This window comes from Zosterops lateralis, assembly GCF_965231275.1.
Source record: "Zosterops lateralis genome assembly, chromosome: 1".
Lineage (NCBI taxonomy): Eukaryota > Metazoa > Chordata > Aves > Passeriformes > Zosteropidae > Zosterops > Zosterops lateralis.
In genome coordinates this window covers 120,994,371-121,011,078 of record NC_139762.1, presented here as the reverse complement: position 1 = coordinate 121,011,078, position 16,708 = coordinate 120,994,371, and the positions used below count along the sequence as shown (strand labels likewise).

The 16,708-nt window shown below is 37.0% G+C and overlaps 1 protein-coding gene across 3 annotated transcripts in view; it reads left to right on the top strand.

The window, feature by feature from the left end:
• JPH1 (junctophilin 1) overlaps window positions 1–16,708 on the top strand; it is an 82,244-nt gene that overhangs the window by 46,119 nt on the left and 19,417 nt on the right. For all 3 annotated transcript variants that reach the window (XM_083858935.1, XM_083858934.1, XM_083858933.1), the window contains exon 3: window positions 8,238–8,356. In XM_083858935.1, coding sequence (XP_083715061.1) covers window positions 8,238–8,356 — 119 coding nt within the window. The remainder of the gene's footprint in view (window positions 1–8,237; window positions 8,357–16,708) is intronic.

Below are 16,708 nucleotides of genomic sequence, written 5' to 3'. Positions count from 1 at the left end.
AAGTATATTTTGTCCAAAGCTTAAGTTTTCTCACAGGAAAACTTGCATTCTGCTTGAAGTGATGGTACTGATCTTGATGAAATTGAAGACTGTGCCATCTTTAACATAGAGCAAGGTGGGTGCAATCTTTTCTCACAGGTAATAAACAGTAAGACAAGAGGAAACAACCTCTGGATGTGAAGGGAGGGATCAGATTGGATATTAGGAAAAATTCCCTTGCCTAAAGGTTGGAACAGGCTGCTCAGGGAAGTGGTTGAGTCACCATCCCTTGGTGGTATGTAAAAGACTAGTGGATGTGTGGCACTCAGAGATGTGTTTTAGTGGCAGAGTTGGAAGTCCTTGGTCAATGGTTGGAGTTGATGATCTTAATGTCTTTTCCAGCCTAAATGATTCTATGATTTCTGTGCCAGTGCTATAATTAAGTAAACCAATACAAAAGCAAAACTCATTCATTCAAACTACTGACAGAGTGGTAGTCAAAACTGAGTACCGTCACATGAAGGGCCAGCTCCTTTATACAGGGATAGAGTATCTGGTATGCATAGAGGTAATGCTAGACTAGGGGGACACCTAAAGTTAAGGAGAGTGCCATGTAAAGCAGCCTCTATAGTGATGCTAACAGCAATTCAAAAGAACTTTTAAAATTCAGACATCTGCATGTGAGTGTTTTTCCAAACAGGTGAGCAAGAGTGAGGGCCTGAAAGTCAGACTAGGGAGATTGAACTAATTTATGTCAATTGTTGGAAGTGGATTTTCAGAAATACAGTCTTTTGAGGATGCTGTCCTTCATTCACCTAAAATCTTTCTGAACTGCTGTGTATTACAGAACTGAGTACCTTGGCACTCCTGAGTTGCTGAGCTGTTCTGGGTTTATTGATATGGACCCTAGAGATCTAAAGGAGAATACAAACATATTCTAAATCTCTGCATAAGAAGGCAGCTGATTCTTCAAGCACATAGATTGGTGTTTGCCATATTTGTAGGCACAGCAGGGCACGTTCATGCTGACAACTGCAGGAGTCTGCATTTGTACAGTTCAGAGCTCCAAACTGAAAAAAGTTTCATATTTTAGTGGAGTAAGATGGGTGTCTCCAATGAGATGATCAGAGCCCTTATGTCATCTGTCTGAAATACCTAATGTAAACAGTCCCAAAATCAACCAATCTTGCTTCCTGTAAACAAAAGACTATGTAATTCTTTTCTCAGAAAATGGATTAAAGAGCACTTTTATTACAGTGCCTAATATCATTGCAAAGGCGTATAAATATCTATCTTTTTCTCTCTAAGGTAAACCCATCAGATTTCAAGGTTGACTGTGCCTAAGTACAGCTTCTAATCATTGGAACTGTTATGTCTTTTTCTGAAACACTTCTTTTCCCTTTTATGTCTTCCCCATATTCCAATGTCAGATACCTGTGTGTACACCTTGGTAAGTGGCTTCTCAGTGGTTTTTTTTCAATTTGAGTAGATAGAAGGCTCAAGAAATGTAAGTCAAAAAGCTTGTATTTTTAGATCCACAGTTATTATGTGAAATAATGTAATTGTGCGAAAAGTAATTACTTTATCCTTCTTGGGATGTGAACTTATTCACCTTTGGGTGTTGTTCCCTTAGTGGTTCTGTGGATGCTGGATTATATAGTACAGCAAAAACAAATTCCTCAGTTTATTCTGGATTTTTGTCTCTAAGTGTATCAAGAGCACATTAACCCTTCCTTTTGTGGCAGTGTGTGGGATTAGCCAGCAGGGTGTCATCTGCCTTTGTGCTGCTTTCCATGACCATCTCCAGTACTGACTGGATTTTTGTTTCCCAGTGTTTTGTTTTGGTACACTTAAACACAGTGGTGTTTGGAGTTGCTATGATTGAACTTCATGTGGCAGTAAACTGTAGATTACAGCAGCTTTAGGTTACAGTAAATTGTCCTTGGGGTTTTTGAGAATTCAGAATTTGTATAACTTGCCAGCTCCACCACAGTATATTTACCTTGTATTGAGACATTCTAAAAGCGAAATATTAGACAATTCTCTAACAAAAAGCTAACTCCTAAGGTAAAATGCACATGTCAGCCGTTTTCTTTGATGTCTTTTGCATTAAGCTTTGAAATATGTCACAGTTATCTTTTAATCCATTTTTATGTACTTTATTAATTCCATGTAATTTATGCTATTGTTTAAATACATTGCTGTAGGGTACAAAATCAGAAACCTTAAAAAAAGTAGTCCAAGTGTGTTAAATCAAGGCAAACAAGATAAGGTACAGGACCCATAATCTTTACATGTGTGTGAAGTGTTTGGCAAAATACTTTGTTAAAGTACGATGTCTGGCACAATACACTATTAGCCTATAAATCTCTGTGGAAGTAGACCAAATTTATTTATGCTGTTATTTATGCCTAAAACTGACATCTGGTTTACCAGTCATTAGCCCCAGGTTATCTTTTCAAGTACCAAAACCAGATTGGCTGTTTTCCAAGTGTAAGAAATTTCCTGAGCTTTTCAGGTGTTATTAACTAAAGGTTAATACTAAAGTATTTTTTAAGTTCCTCTCATATGAGTAAGGACTGAAAAATATGAGAAATTAATTTTGACTGGGAAGGAGGAGTTTTCAGAAGCAAAATGCATTAGTTAAGATGATAGAGATTGATGTGCCAGCAGTGTTTGCATAATAGACCTGCTCATTCCCTACTACATCAGACTTCACTGCTAGTACCAAACTACTCCAGTTACTGGGTGAAGTCAGTTCATAAAGAAGGAGTGGCTGGTTGAGATTAAAATTTAGTAAAGCACAAAGGAGAATGATAAAGTAAAGTTTAGCTTAGGGCATATGTCTCATTTTGTTTATTCAAACTGGAGTTTAGGATCGCTTTAAGTTTCTTACTGACATGAAGCTCTTGTATTGCATTATCTGTTAGTCTTTTTCCTCTTTCTGTTTCTCTCAGAGACCCCCATTTCTTGAAGGTTTTCAGTGACCTACCCTCACTTCTAAGCTATTACAGCAATGAGTTGCTCAGAGATGAAGCCAAGAGTTCTTAGGTAGCTGTACACAGTCATGCAAGTATTTATTCTTAATTCTACCATAGCAGAATACTCACCCAGTATTACCACTGAAGGAAGCTGAGAAGAATGACTAGCACGCTTGAGAAATGCCAGTCTGTCACTTGCAGTGGTAAAAAATGCGTAGATGTTCTATATAGATTAAGCTTTCATTACTGATATATAATATCAGGAGAATATAGGAGTAAAATGGGGGCAAGGAAAAAAATTGTCTACCAAAGAACTTCCCTTAAAGTCTTTTCTCTCCAGCTCATTTTATCAAGGAATGCTATGGGTCTCTGTACCAATTTTAGCAGAACTTAGTTTTGCAGATTGCAAAGTTTTTCTCTGACAGATAGGAACAAATGTGAAAATGTTGGAAAGTTTTATACCTGGAAAAAAAACCTCAACACAATACTGTCTGCTTCCTAGAACAATCACTGGATTTTAGAATTTAGGAAGGAAGGTTTGTTTTTAGACAATTCCAGTTTCAAGAAGGATGGTAATGGGTAACATTAGATACACAATATGTAATTGTTACACAGATAAACCTGATAGCTATCATTAATAAAAAATACGTCTTGAGAACTTCATGTAGGTTTGGCCATTACTGATATTTTTCTTCTTACAATACAGAAATCTATTAATTGAACATTGTAAATATTATTCGTTTAGGATAATGCGATAGGAGCATAATTCTGTGTCATATACTTGGCAAATAGAAAGCAAAATTATTTTTATAATTTTAAGAAATAGAAAGCAAGCTCCCTGGAAAGCTTTATGCTGGATTCACTGTGTTTAATAAAATCTGAAAAATGAAACAAAGTAAACATATGCTGCTTACATTTTTAGTTGACTCTGAGTGAGGCAGCATTACAAGTGTGTTGAAGGATATACCATGGAAATACAAAATAATCTGGAGGGTAATGGATAGTTCTAAATGGGTTTTAAATTTAGATAAATGTTACATAATGCATTCCAGGCACATGGCATTATATATAAGCATTGTTGCTGCAGAAAGAGAGATAATATTGTTTAAGCTCTTCAAGCCTCAGCACTCCTCCTTCAAGTTATTTTTCATACATAAATAGATAGAAATCTGACCGTAATATTGCTGAAAGAAGGAGGAGCTGCTTGTAAGAAGCCTCTGGCTCTGTGTTTATAATTTCTGTGTAGTTAATATGATGTGTTCCTGTTTACCTATCCAGTATGCAGTTTCTCAGGTTTTCAGTCAGGCATTGGTCCCCCAGCCCTCACTCTCTGGTCAGACACTTCTGGAGACTGATCTCTACCAGATATCTATAGGGACTCTGCATGCTGCCATGTGCTACCAGGGCTCCCCATGAGCTACAGCTACAAATTCCTTTTTAATATAAGTACAGTTTGATTCCTGCCACAGATACAACTTGATCTGAAGCCCCTGTCTTCATTGAATTTACCACCTCTGTGCATTCATTAGTGAAGTGGTAGATTGTCCCTCTAAATATGAATTGATTTTGGTAAATACTTTAATTTTTATATTCATCTGAAAGCTTTCAAGGGTGTGTTTGACACATCATGTGGAATATTAATGATAACCTGATACTTTCCAGGAGAAATACATATATAACCACATAGTAATTCAGAAGTTACTAGTGTGTATTAGATATTACAGTTGCTGAGAAATGATTTTTACACAGAAACATCTATTCACCTAAAAAAAAAAAAAAGTCATTAAAGTCCTTTGCTGTGGATTAGAACCTGAAGGCAGCATTGCAAAGCAGGTTACTTATCTTTCTGTACTGTTTTGCAATCTGTGGATTGCTTTCTTTCCCGTATAATTTCTATTTGCTGCTGAAACATGAGCTCAGTCCTTCCTGGGAAAAAACCTACCGCAGTCTTTTTCTTGGCTGGGGAGAGGAAAGGAGAGGGTTTTTTTGAGTTTTGCTTTCAAGAGTTCTCATAAAGATCTCTCGTCATAGCAAAGGACATAAAGTTCCCTGGAGAAAAAAACCAGCTCTTAAGTAGATGGTGGTCATTCAGATGTGGGTCATTTTGACATGATATATCATAGACTTAAATTTCTATGAACACTTGCTGATAGCAAACAAAACTTGGAGACATTACGGTGACAAATTTACCCCTGAAATGAAAGGTAAAGAAAGCTTTCCAAAACTGTGTGAAGCATAAATGGAGCAAATGGATTCTATTTCTGCTTGGATAGTTCTCCTTTACAAACATTGCCATTCAAAACTAAAATATTTCTCCATAGTTTCTGATAATACTGGTTGGATAATGTGTGGGTCAGTTCAAGGCAGAATAAAACAAGTGCAGACAAAATGTAGTATCAAGCAGCAGTAATTGTAAGCAAATCATCTGGAAAACAGACAGGCAGATCAAATGTTGAAGTCAGAATAAAAAAAAAAGGAAAATAAATAGCAACAGAAAAATTATTTGAGTCTAATGCTTAGAATTAAGTGTGCAAGAAGTTAAAAAATTATCTAGTTATGCAGTTGCACATGGAGATGATAAAATACATGTTGCTGAAGTTAACCAGTGAAGCATCCAAATGCCAAGGTGATAAATAGCCAACAATTGCACATTGCGGAGAGCCTGCGTTCCCAGGCAGGGCACAGAGCTGCTGTTCTGTACAGAAGGATCAGCTCTGCCACTTTCTCCCGTTCTTGTCACTTTTGTCATTGCTCATCAGTGGTGAGGAGGCTGTCAGGAAAGTGTCTCAGCACAGGCATGTGCACGCCTCAGTCTGGCTGTGGAAGGCCTGCTCAGGAGCGTAAACAGGTTCTTGTGCCTGGCCCTGCAGGGCTGGTTAGTTCCTCCTGCTGCATCGCCTCTCAGCGCTGAGGCTCTGCTCCTGTGTGTCACTGCTAGGACATGCCTTGGCACAGCTCGCTCCTGTTCTGCTCTGCTGGAACTCCTCACTGAGAGTACAAAAGGGGCAGAATAGCAGGAAGTGTGAGTTGAAAAAAGAGGTGTGAGATAAGGCAGCCAAGGAAAGCTGTGCTCATTTACCTTCTGTTCCTTTGGCTTCTTCCTGTTGTGACCTGCTCTGCCCAGCTTCATATGACAAAGTTACATTGGCTTTTTACTCATGTCACCATTTAATTCCTTAAGTAATTGATAGTGTACTTTTCAACAGAATGTCTGTTTTGCTTCCTGTATTTAATAATATAGAAAATTCATAGGCATCAATGAATAAATATATTATCCTGGTAGTATGTTTTCCTGGTGCTGGTTATTTAGTGTATTAGCTTTTAAAATGTCTGTCTTAGCAGTAGCAATAGTATTAGAGTCTTTTTATATGAGAGTAGTCTGGTTGTTTTTTTTATCACAGAAAGATGACCAGTGTCTCGTTTGTCTATGAGCAGACTACATTGTTGTTTCACAAAACAATGTCCCAGTGCTAAGATTGCTTCATTAGGTTTATGCTACATAGACATAATTATGCAGGAGCTAAGAATAGCTCATCTAATTGAAAATAATGATTCTAGAGAAAGAACGAGTTTGATTACTGTTACTAAGCAAGTACATCATACACTCATTCATGAACTGCACAGAACACATATGGGATTATATGGTGTATTTGTTTTTATTAACAGTTTCTTTCCCCCATCCTGACTGAAGGTGTTACAACTCATTTGCTCATTATCTTTTTTCTCACAGACCTAGGGGGACCTGCAAGAAGGCAGCATAAGCTAATATTTATCCAGTAAATTATGACAAGCTAAGCTTTGAAAGAACATTCAACATTTATCCCCACACACATTTTAGGGAGGATGTAACTTAAATAAATCTTCTCCAGGCACCACAGATGAAACTGTCTATGTGGGTTTTTTTATGTCTGTGTTTATACTAGTACCCTACGGGATTAAACATCCTTTTAGAAATGCAAAGTTTGCCATACTGTTAATCTCTTGATGCTCATTCTGGTTAATGCTAACATTTAATTCTTCTTTTGTCTAAAACACATAGAACCCTTCTTTATGTCTTGAAAATAAAACTGAATTTTTACAGTGAAGTTGCTAGAAATTTTCATTTATTTAATTGCTATTACCAGGCACATGGCATAAAATTTGGTGCATTGTTGTCCTGTTAACTAGTTCTTTTCTTACTTCTGTGTCAGTGTTCCACTAGAATGTTATGAGAAAAGTGATGAGATCACAAAATTTACTGTATTTGGTTTAGAAATGTTAGTAACATCTTTAGAGTCTCAAAATATTCTGCTGGTTTGCCATGTTTAACTTCCCCTCTGTTCTAACGAGCCATTTCATAGCTTTAGGCTATGTGCTAATGCTGTAGAGGCACAGAGAGATCACTGCCATCAGGAATTTTCAAACAGATGACTGTTTGGAAAATGAAGTGGTGAGGGAAGATGGGACAAGCAGTGATGCAAACCTGCAGTGACACAACTATCAGTTTGCAGTCTGGAATCAGAGGCCTTTGCACAAGCTGTTCTTGGGGGGTTTTGAGAAATAGCAAGGGGAAAAAAGTGGAAGCAGAGTACAGATTACTTTACCAAAGTATTTTTGTCTTGACTTCAGAAAAGTTGTCTTTTCAGATGTTTTTGATTTGAAATTCAGTGAGTTACAGTAATTTAGGACAGTTAAGTTGCCATTTCTACAAATGCCTATTGAAGTGTTAAACACATTTTCCAGGCTTTTCCTTACCGACATGATCTGACTGTGGAAGACATTTCCTATTTTTTGGGCCAATATACTTGAATTTTGCCCATCATAAATTTTACATAGCACCCATCATTGACCCAGCATTAACTTTGAAATGTGGTAAAGGTACTCCCTTTGAACACCATGTGTGTTGAAATCCCAGAACCCTGTTTAGGAGTCAGTGTGGTGGTCCAGTCTGACCTTCTGTACACTTCTGTACACATTCCAGTAACATGTAAATAAATCCTAATCCCATGTTTCTGTCAGATAAAATTCTTTCCTTCTGTTTAGAAATTTTAATTACAAGCTTGGGCTGTAAATTGTGTTCCTGCAATTAAATATGATCCAAGGCCGAACAGGACTGAGGAGCTGAGAGGAATAGTGATTCAATCCTGAAATACTTCACTGATTTGCAGTTCCTCACAATTTATCCTAAGAGTGCACTGTACAGGATGGTGTATGATAGCTGAGGTCCTTTGCTCTCACATGCTTGATGCAACTGATAAAAGACTCCTCTGCATATAAACTGTTTTCTGCTTTGCACAGAACCGCACATGCAAGAGCTAAAGCTGATGCTGCGGATCAGGCCGCTCAGGCTGCTCGCCAGGAATGTGATATTGCAAGAGCAGTTGCCAGAGAACTTTCACCAAATTTCTACCAACCAGGTAATTGCAGATTGGGGTTTTATGTGGCTGGTTTTTTTATTGCAGTGAAAAGATTTTGTGTTAAGTTAAAGGGTTGATTCCATCTTGAATGTTGTCTTTTATACAGAAGTCAGTTGTGTATATGTCATGAAGAGTGTACATTGCTCAAGGAGATTTCATTTTCCATTTTTAATCATTTGGTGACTATTTCTTTGTATGAAAACAGTTGAGTGTTGAAAAGTCAGTATCAAGCATATAACTTTGCCTCAGATTAATAGTTTATTCAGGACAGTATCAAAGACTTCAGCAATCATAAATCAACAGAAATTTGGATTAATTCTATAACATGTTTATTAGAGGGAAGATTTATAGCTTTTTTACTGTCCAGTGGAATTCCTGACAGTCTTGGTTAGATAAGGTCTGAATTTTGGAGAATACTTTACCATTAGACATACATAACCTCTAAGGGAATCTTCCTCTGTAGAACATTAATCCCATATTCACAGTGGCATAGAATTAAGTCTGTCTCACATCAGCATTGCAGCCCATTTTCGTCTGTCACAGGGTTTGTAAAGTTGCTATAGGAAGAAGCAAAGTTGGTTTTGCTTTGTTTTTCTGCTGTCTTTCCATGAGGTTCATATTTCTGTGTACTGTTTTTTTTACCTTAAAATTGGATAGGTAAAATGGAACTCCATTTGCCAGTTTAATGTCTTTTCGTGTCTGCCCTTTCTTTCACCTGTCAAATTGAGTTGAGTCATATCTTGTTATTACTTTTCAAGGATCTGCCTGTACTTGCATGCTAATACAGATTATAGCTCTGAGATTCATTTTACTTACTGTCACTTTCTGCTCGTCCTTGTTTCAGACACAAACTTATTATTTAAATGCATCCCGGCTATAATGACCCACAAAAGCAAAGAACAACATTCTGGAACATTTTCTAAAAACACAACTATTTGCTTCAATTTTTAGTTCAAGTGGTCACTGTATGTAACTTGTTACTAAATCTTTACTGTCAGTTACCTTCTGGAATGCTTGTTTTTTTTCTTTATTCCTAAGTATTTGGATGTAGAGAGAGAATGTGTTTTGAGATTAAGGAAGTTGGGGACCTCGTTTTGTATTCATTTAGTGCCTAAGTCAAGGATTGTTCACCTGACTGGAGTTTTCATTCCCTTTGCCAGTCTTGCAGACTTTCTTTGTACACATCCTGATATAAATTCATCCTTTTTGAACATGGCAGTCAACAGAACTATTTCCAGTAGTAAGACTATACTAGCTTTAAAACAGTATAAATATGTACTTTTCACTGTTGGGAATTACCTCAGTACAACCTGTCCTCTGGATTTATATTATTGGCCCATACTTACTGCTATTGTACTCAAGTCTTTTTCACTTTTCATTATTTCATTCTCCACCAGCCAAAGAAATCCCAGTTTACAGCAGCAGGCCATCTTGTCATTAACAAGTGATAACCTTAGCCATTCAAAGAGTTACAGCATTTGGAAAGAAATTATTTGAAAGCTGCCAAACCCTTCAAATAAAGAAATTGCTAGGGTACTAGAGTGAAAATTCCAGCATCTGACAGTGTGATATTTGACACAAAGAAATCACCCAGATCAAGAATTTCTCAGGTATCTTCTTGCTCCCTGCCACAGGAATTGAAGTGGCATTGCTGACAAATCAGCTGAGACATGGGAGAGAAGGTGTGGGATCTTATAATCCTCTCATTTGAAACGTTTATTTCTAATTACTGAAGAGGAAAGTTTGTATCCCTTCCCCAAGTGCAGCTGGATATGTGTGGAATGACACAGCAAAGCATTTCACAAAGTTTGCTTACTCTTTTCTCTGTTAGCTATCTCCTAGTAATAGATAAATACCTTTTCTGGACTCTAAATTTTGATTGTTTTCAAGATAGTCAAATACAGCATATTTATATACATTTGGAAAAAAAAATCTTTTCCCATTACATAAACAACTTTTAAATGCAAAGATGTTAACTAAATCTCAGTTTTCCCAAATAAACTCCTGCAAACCACCAGGTTAACACCTCATTGTGATGATTTCAAGTACTATCATGTCTAAGATCTTTTCCAGGCTCCGTGTACATGATGCCTTTTTCAGGTACACTTTTTTTGGTGGAACCAGTTAACCCACTCACTTGTACACGTACTTGTTTGTTTAAGCATTTCCGAAGAGTAACTGGACAGTGTTACTGTTAGCTTTTATCATTTATGGTAATAAAAGAGATCAATATTTCTAAGTATTTACATTAACTCACACAAACAGAAGTGAATACCTGCTTTTCAGGTAGCTTTTTTCATGTATTTGAATGAAAAGAAGGTAACTGTTACTGCTTCCTAATAGCAAATTCTTGGTTTTCTTCAGTTGCTTGAGCTTTTTATTTTTACAGTATCTTTAAGTGCTGCTAAAAGGTACCAGTAAGTGTTCTATCTCATTCTCCTAAACTGTAGTTAAGTGAAAGCTTTCCATTGTACTAAATTGTCTTGAAAATAGGTTATGATGAGAAAGTGCAATTTTTCTCTTATTTCCTTAACTGCTTAGTATGGTAGGCCAGCATGCTGTCAGCAGTAAATGTATTTAGCATATCAACAAGCCTCTTGAAACAGAGACAAAAAGAAGTAAAATACAAATACCTTTAAATTTTAGAAGCATTCTATTCTGTCTTAATGAGTGATCTCTGAATTACTTGTAGCCTAAAACCATTTCAATATTTGAAAACATTTTGATAAAGCTCTTAAATTTCAGGTTCCTAAAAAGCAACTTTCTGGGCCATATAGCCTGGTATTACACACAAATTATAATTACAGTGAATATTCATCATTCATTGTACCATGGCAGTTCATATCCCAAATACTTTCTCTCATGTTTCACCTTTACGTTCATTAAGGCATTCACGAGAAGCTGCCAAGAGGTTCTGCCTTTGTAATGTAGTTTAAAAGGAGACTAAAAGGAGAACAAAGCAGTAGGAAGTAAAGTAGCATCCAGCAGGTAAGAATAAAAATGACGTACCAAAGAAGTCTAGAGATTCAGGTTTCCCAGTGATTGATTGCCTTAGTATTTGCATATAAGGAAAGCCAAGTGTGATTGAAAAGATCAGAGCCATAGTGTAAGGACTTACAAGGTTGCAGAGAGCTGTTTTCCCTGAGTTTGTTCATGCTGTTCTCAGGCCAGACCCTGATTCTACTTTTGCTGTAGCAGGTATTTGGCTGGTGATTAATAATTATGAGGATGTGTGTCTTTGCAGAGCTCTACCCACAAGGCTCTCTATTTTGTAGATTTAACAAATGTTGTACTCTTTATAGAAACCATACTTTACTGGCCTTTTTATCAACAAATAAAACAAATTCTGAGAAATCCCAGCTCTGACCTGTTTGTTTCCTCCAGGCATCACTAAACTTGTGGATGTGTCAAAAGAGAGCACACCAGGCCAGGAAACAAATGAAACCTGAGTCATAGCCTCATTCAAGGGAGTCATCCAGGGACAGTTTGAGATTTACTTAGAGAAAAAAAAATATGTGCTGTTTGGTGTCTGTTGTTGAAACCTAGAGAAGAGCAAATGACTGATGGGAATATTGTACCAAAGGTGTAACAGAAAAGAAAGGTTTTTGACACTCAGTAGAAAGGAGGAATACTGTTCTAGTCTTTCACAAGGTTAGTGAAGGCTGACACATTAATTCTAAATTCACAGACCATCTTTAGGATGTGATCATGTAAACACACTGTCAGGAGGTAAATTGAAGTATGGACTTGCACAGACTGAACAGCTAAGCCATAATTGTCTGTGTGCATATATATCCTGCAGCAAATGGATACTGCTCTTTCATTCAGTTTGAATGAATAACATTTGATTAAATGAAAAAGTACAACTACATTGCTGCAGGGTAAGAGCAGTCTAGGCACTTTACCATAGAGCAGTAAAGGTCTGGAAATTCAGATCTGAATTGTTTTCTGGCAGATTATTTGTCAGGCCAACCAGCTGCCAGATGAATGTGTATGGATCACCAAAACAATTCATCCAGCCTTTGACCTAAACAAGGCAAGAGAGAAATCAAGGAGCAGTTTATAAATTAAAGCTGTTCAAATTTAGAGATGGACAAAATTTCTTTAGGTGAAATATATGAGCAAAGACTTTCTAATGATAAGAATAAGAACTTGGCAGGGTTTACTAGTATGTTTTACTATAAGATTTGGTTACTGTTAAAGCTTTAGTATAAACATGCTGAACATTACTAGTTTCAGAAATAAGCATTTTAAGTTTATTACATGGCAATTTGTACTAGCCTCTATTGACTTAAAGAGGAACTGTGGTTTACATTCTTTTTTGACCAGTGGTAGATGTCTGTAGCTTAAGGAAAAAAAAACATCCTTCCCATCTTCCTCTTCTCTGCCATCACCACCTCCTCGAGTTCTCAAAATGCAAACTCCATATGGACAGGAAAAAGAGATTTCTGGTTGATGCTAATTAACTGGAATGTCCTGGCTAAATGCATGTGGGCCAGACCAGATAGTTTTATTTTAAAAGCCAATTACAATGAGCATTTTGCCTGATTAAAGTTACCAGCCATGCCATCAGTTTGTGCCTTAAAGCATGCGGAAGCTTGCTCCTTATTCTTAGTCATACAAGAGGCGTGTTCATTTTCTGAATTTATTCTACATATGACTTCATTATCCTCACAAATCTGTTACTGGGTTTCTTGCTATGCCATTTTTTCTCTGTAATTTATTGCTTCTATCCTCTTTCTGCAGAACTCTGGAGAAGCCAGAGCCTGTAGATGTATCCTAATGCACTTCTGTTGTACCCAGTAATCAAAGAAAGAAGGTGCACTAAAAGAAAAGGTGCCCATTACAAGCTTTATTCTTGTTCTTCCCTTTCTTTTTATAAGTCATGTCATACCAGTCTTCACAACATGACTTCCAGATTTATCACTATCTCACCAAGCCCTAGGTTACAGATGCCTCCACCTTTCCCCATCTTTCCTCTCACCCAGTGTGAGGGCATCCAGCTTGCTGGGAGTCTGCTGCACTGCCTAACACACCTGCCGGCTCAGCCCACTCCTCAGTGTTCCTGCAGTGCATCTGGGACAGGAGAACATGCTTGGGAGAAGGCAAAGCAAAGAGAGTTTGCAAAGGCGTAGCCGAAATTCTTCAGGATTCTTTCTCAATCTCTCCAACATACTTTTGAGTCACATAATCAAATTATTTGCTTAGGAAAAAATATGCCTAATTAGTTTTGAGCAAATTAACTTTTAAAACTAATAACAGAGAACAAGTTTCCTGTAGAGAGATAAAGCTGTTGCAATCACTGTAATTTTCACAGACTTGCATAAGTAGTGAGCTAGTTAATTTGCATCCAGATGAAATTTGTGGTTGCTTAGTAAAGGCTATAGGATCTGACCATGAAAGTAGTTAGAAGCCTGGACTAACTTCAGTGCTATCTCAGCTGTGTTGCTATCTTGAAGTAACTTTTCAAATTTCAGGTGTATATATCTAATCTGTCACTATGGGAGTGTTAATTACAGGTATAGTCTGAGAGAAAGAGGTCAATGCTTCCTTTCTCCTATTAAAAAACATTCATTTGCTCTGAAAAAGAACCATTCCTTCCAGGACACTGTTGGCCTGCTCAAGTGAATTTCTATATTGGTCTGTCATGGTGTCCAGCCAAGGACAAGATGAAGTAGGGTCTATCACATGGGAGTATTATCACAGTGTCAAAATTTCCATTATAAATCCTATTTATAACCACATCATAAATATTTGTTCCATGTTGAAATTCAGCTAACAAAGAACTGAGAACTTTCCTTACAGTGCTAATTTTCAGTCGAGTGTGGTGATCTATTTTGAAAGGATTTTATTATACTAGTGGAGATTTAAATTATGTTTAAAAGGTTAGGTTTCTTCTGTTACACTTTTAACATGTGATGTGGACCATTAGAGAAAAGTAATCTTTGCAGCTGCATTCTGTGTTTGTCAAGGCCACAGAAATAGATGGCTGATCTACATGATCTCTTATTCCAAGAAAGTGTGCAAAATTTAAGATTTACATAAAATTAGAGAGACTCTAGGGAAATACCCGAAAAATAAAAATCTATATCATATTATAGACCTGAGTAATGTAGAGTAATGTTCAGTATGATGTGGAAGATCGTGTTGAGAATTTGGAGAAGATGAAGATTTCTGCCTGTTAATTCAGTAATAGTTATTCATTCAGATCATTTTCTGAGCAGTAGTAAAACCTGGAACTAAAACACAACTAGCATGAAATTGGTAGTTTTTGTATGGTGAAATTAAACAGGATGAAGATTGGAAAAGAAAGGTAGAGAGTCCAAGAACAGAATAATCAGAGATTATTGAAATTGAAAATTTTATTTTCCTTGAAGGCATGGTATAAAAATGAAAGAAAAACATGGGTAAATTAAAAGGATAAATCATAGATGTTAACAGACAAGAATTGTTTCAGAAGAGGAGAATGGTCGCCTGTGTCAGAGGAGGGTAAGAGAGAAGTGCTGGTACTGAAACGTGACTAAGAAAATCACAGAGGCTCCTCAAAAAGTGTCAGATGAAGAGCAGAAAGTATTTTGTCAGAGGCAGTTGCCAAACTGAAGACTATGGGATAGATTTGGAGGAGAAGAGCAGTAAGTGGATATTGCAAACTTTGACTCTAGAAATGAAAACTTAGAGCACTAATGTGAAAGGGAAGAAATGACACTGTGAGGTCAGAATGGTGCGTGGCATGGTGAGTGGGGTTTCTCTTAAAATACAAAAGAGCAAGAACATCTTGGAAAGAAGCCAGATTTTGATGCAAGACTAAGCAGCTCACATACCCTAGTTTTACCAGAATTAAATTGATTGTTGTATTTCTCCTGTTCTGGAATTTGTAGTGCAGCAGTCACTTCAGGCTCTTACACTTTATAATTAATTTCAAATTAATTTAATTTTGCTGGAAGTGTGGTACAGCTTAATGAGTACTGTTTTTGAAAAATACTGGATTACTTCCGAGAAAATTCATAAAGCCATATATTTCAACAGCAGTAAATTTTAAGTCTCTTTATTTCACTCCTGAGTTTGCATATTTCAAGTTCATAATTTCAAGTGTATTTTCTATAAACACAAGGGGATAAAGGAGACGTCTAAAAAATTGTCTGACATCATATCACATAATCATGAATCCATTAGAAATATCTGGAGTTTTAATTAAAGGCAGTAATGCATCTCTAGATCTGTAGAATCAGTGGAGTCTGAAACTATCTAGTTATTTCCATGCCTATTTATTTCTATGCCTATATATTCATATGTAGGCATAGAATGTTGGTTTTTTGGTGACATACATGTATTTACTGTCTTCCTGGTTTTGAGCCTTTTTGGAACATATTCCACAGGCATAAGAAGTGCTGACATCTGCAACCCAAGCCCTGAGTGCATATCCTAGGCTCTGCTTTTTTCTGTAGTGGAAGAACAGAAGGGTGCCCTCAGAAAAACAGGCACTGTCTCTTTATGTAATAGGGATTTTAAAAGAGGCAAAATTTAGAAGGGCTTTGGCAAAAAATTTACTTGGTTATCAAATTTACTAAAAAACAGTTCTTAAGACAGGCTGACAGACTTGGTCAGTTGGAGAGCAGATATGAACCTGCTCCTCTGGAGGTCAGTTGCCAAACTCCCGTGGAGCAGGATGATAGCCATGCACTTGAAATGTGATAAGAGAAGTAAGAGAAGTAGCTAATACCCTTCCAGGCTGTATATACAGAAGCACATCATGGAGAATGGTCCCTTCTCTGCATGATCCCAGTGACACTGAGTCTGAAATACTCTGTAGAACTTTGGGGATCATCACGTCAGAGAGATCTGGACATGCTGGGGGAAATGTAAAGGAGTGTGAATTCTAATGAGTAAAGACAGCTATTATGCCACATTAACAGTCTCTCTCTATATTTAAAATTCATCTTCTCAGAGAATATTGCAGTTGCAATGGGAATAGGATTACAGCCTTTCACTTCTGCCCCTCCTTTAGGAGCTTAAAAAACACTACTTTTGCAGTTAACAGCTGCCTCAGTACAGTTCAGATGAAGTAAAGTAGTCTCTAGGTTTTCTGTGAAAAAGCCAAAAATTCACCTTCTCAATTATCGCCTGTTAAGCAGCCTGCAGGCTTAGAAGCATTCAAGTAGATTATATTGCATGTGTTATTTAGCTGGGATCATTCACACTAAATACAATATGTGTACATTATCTACCCTGGAAAAATGAAGCCTGTCCCAGATACAGAAGTCATATGCATCATCATGTAATCTTGACAGATATTATTTTGAAGTTCTGTCAGTATTCATCAACAGAAAGGTAGGGTAAGCAAAGCAAGCCATA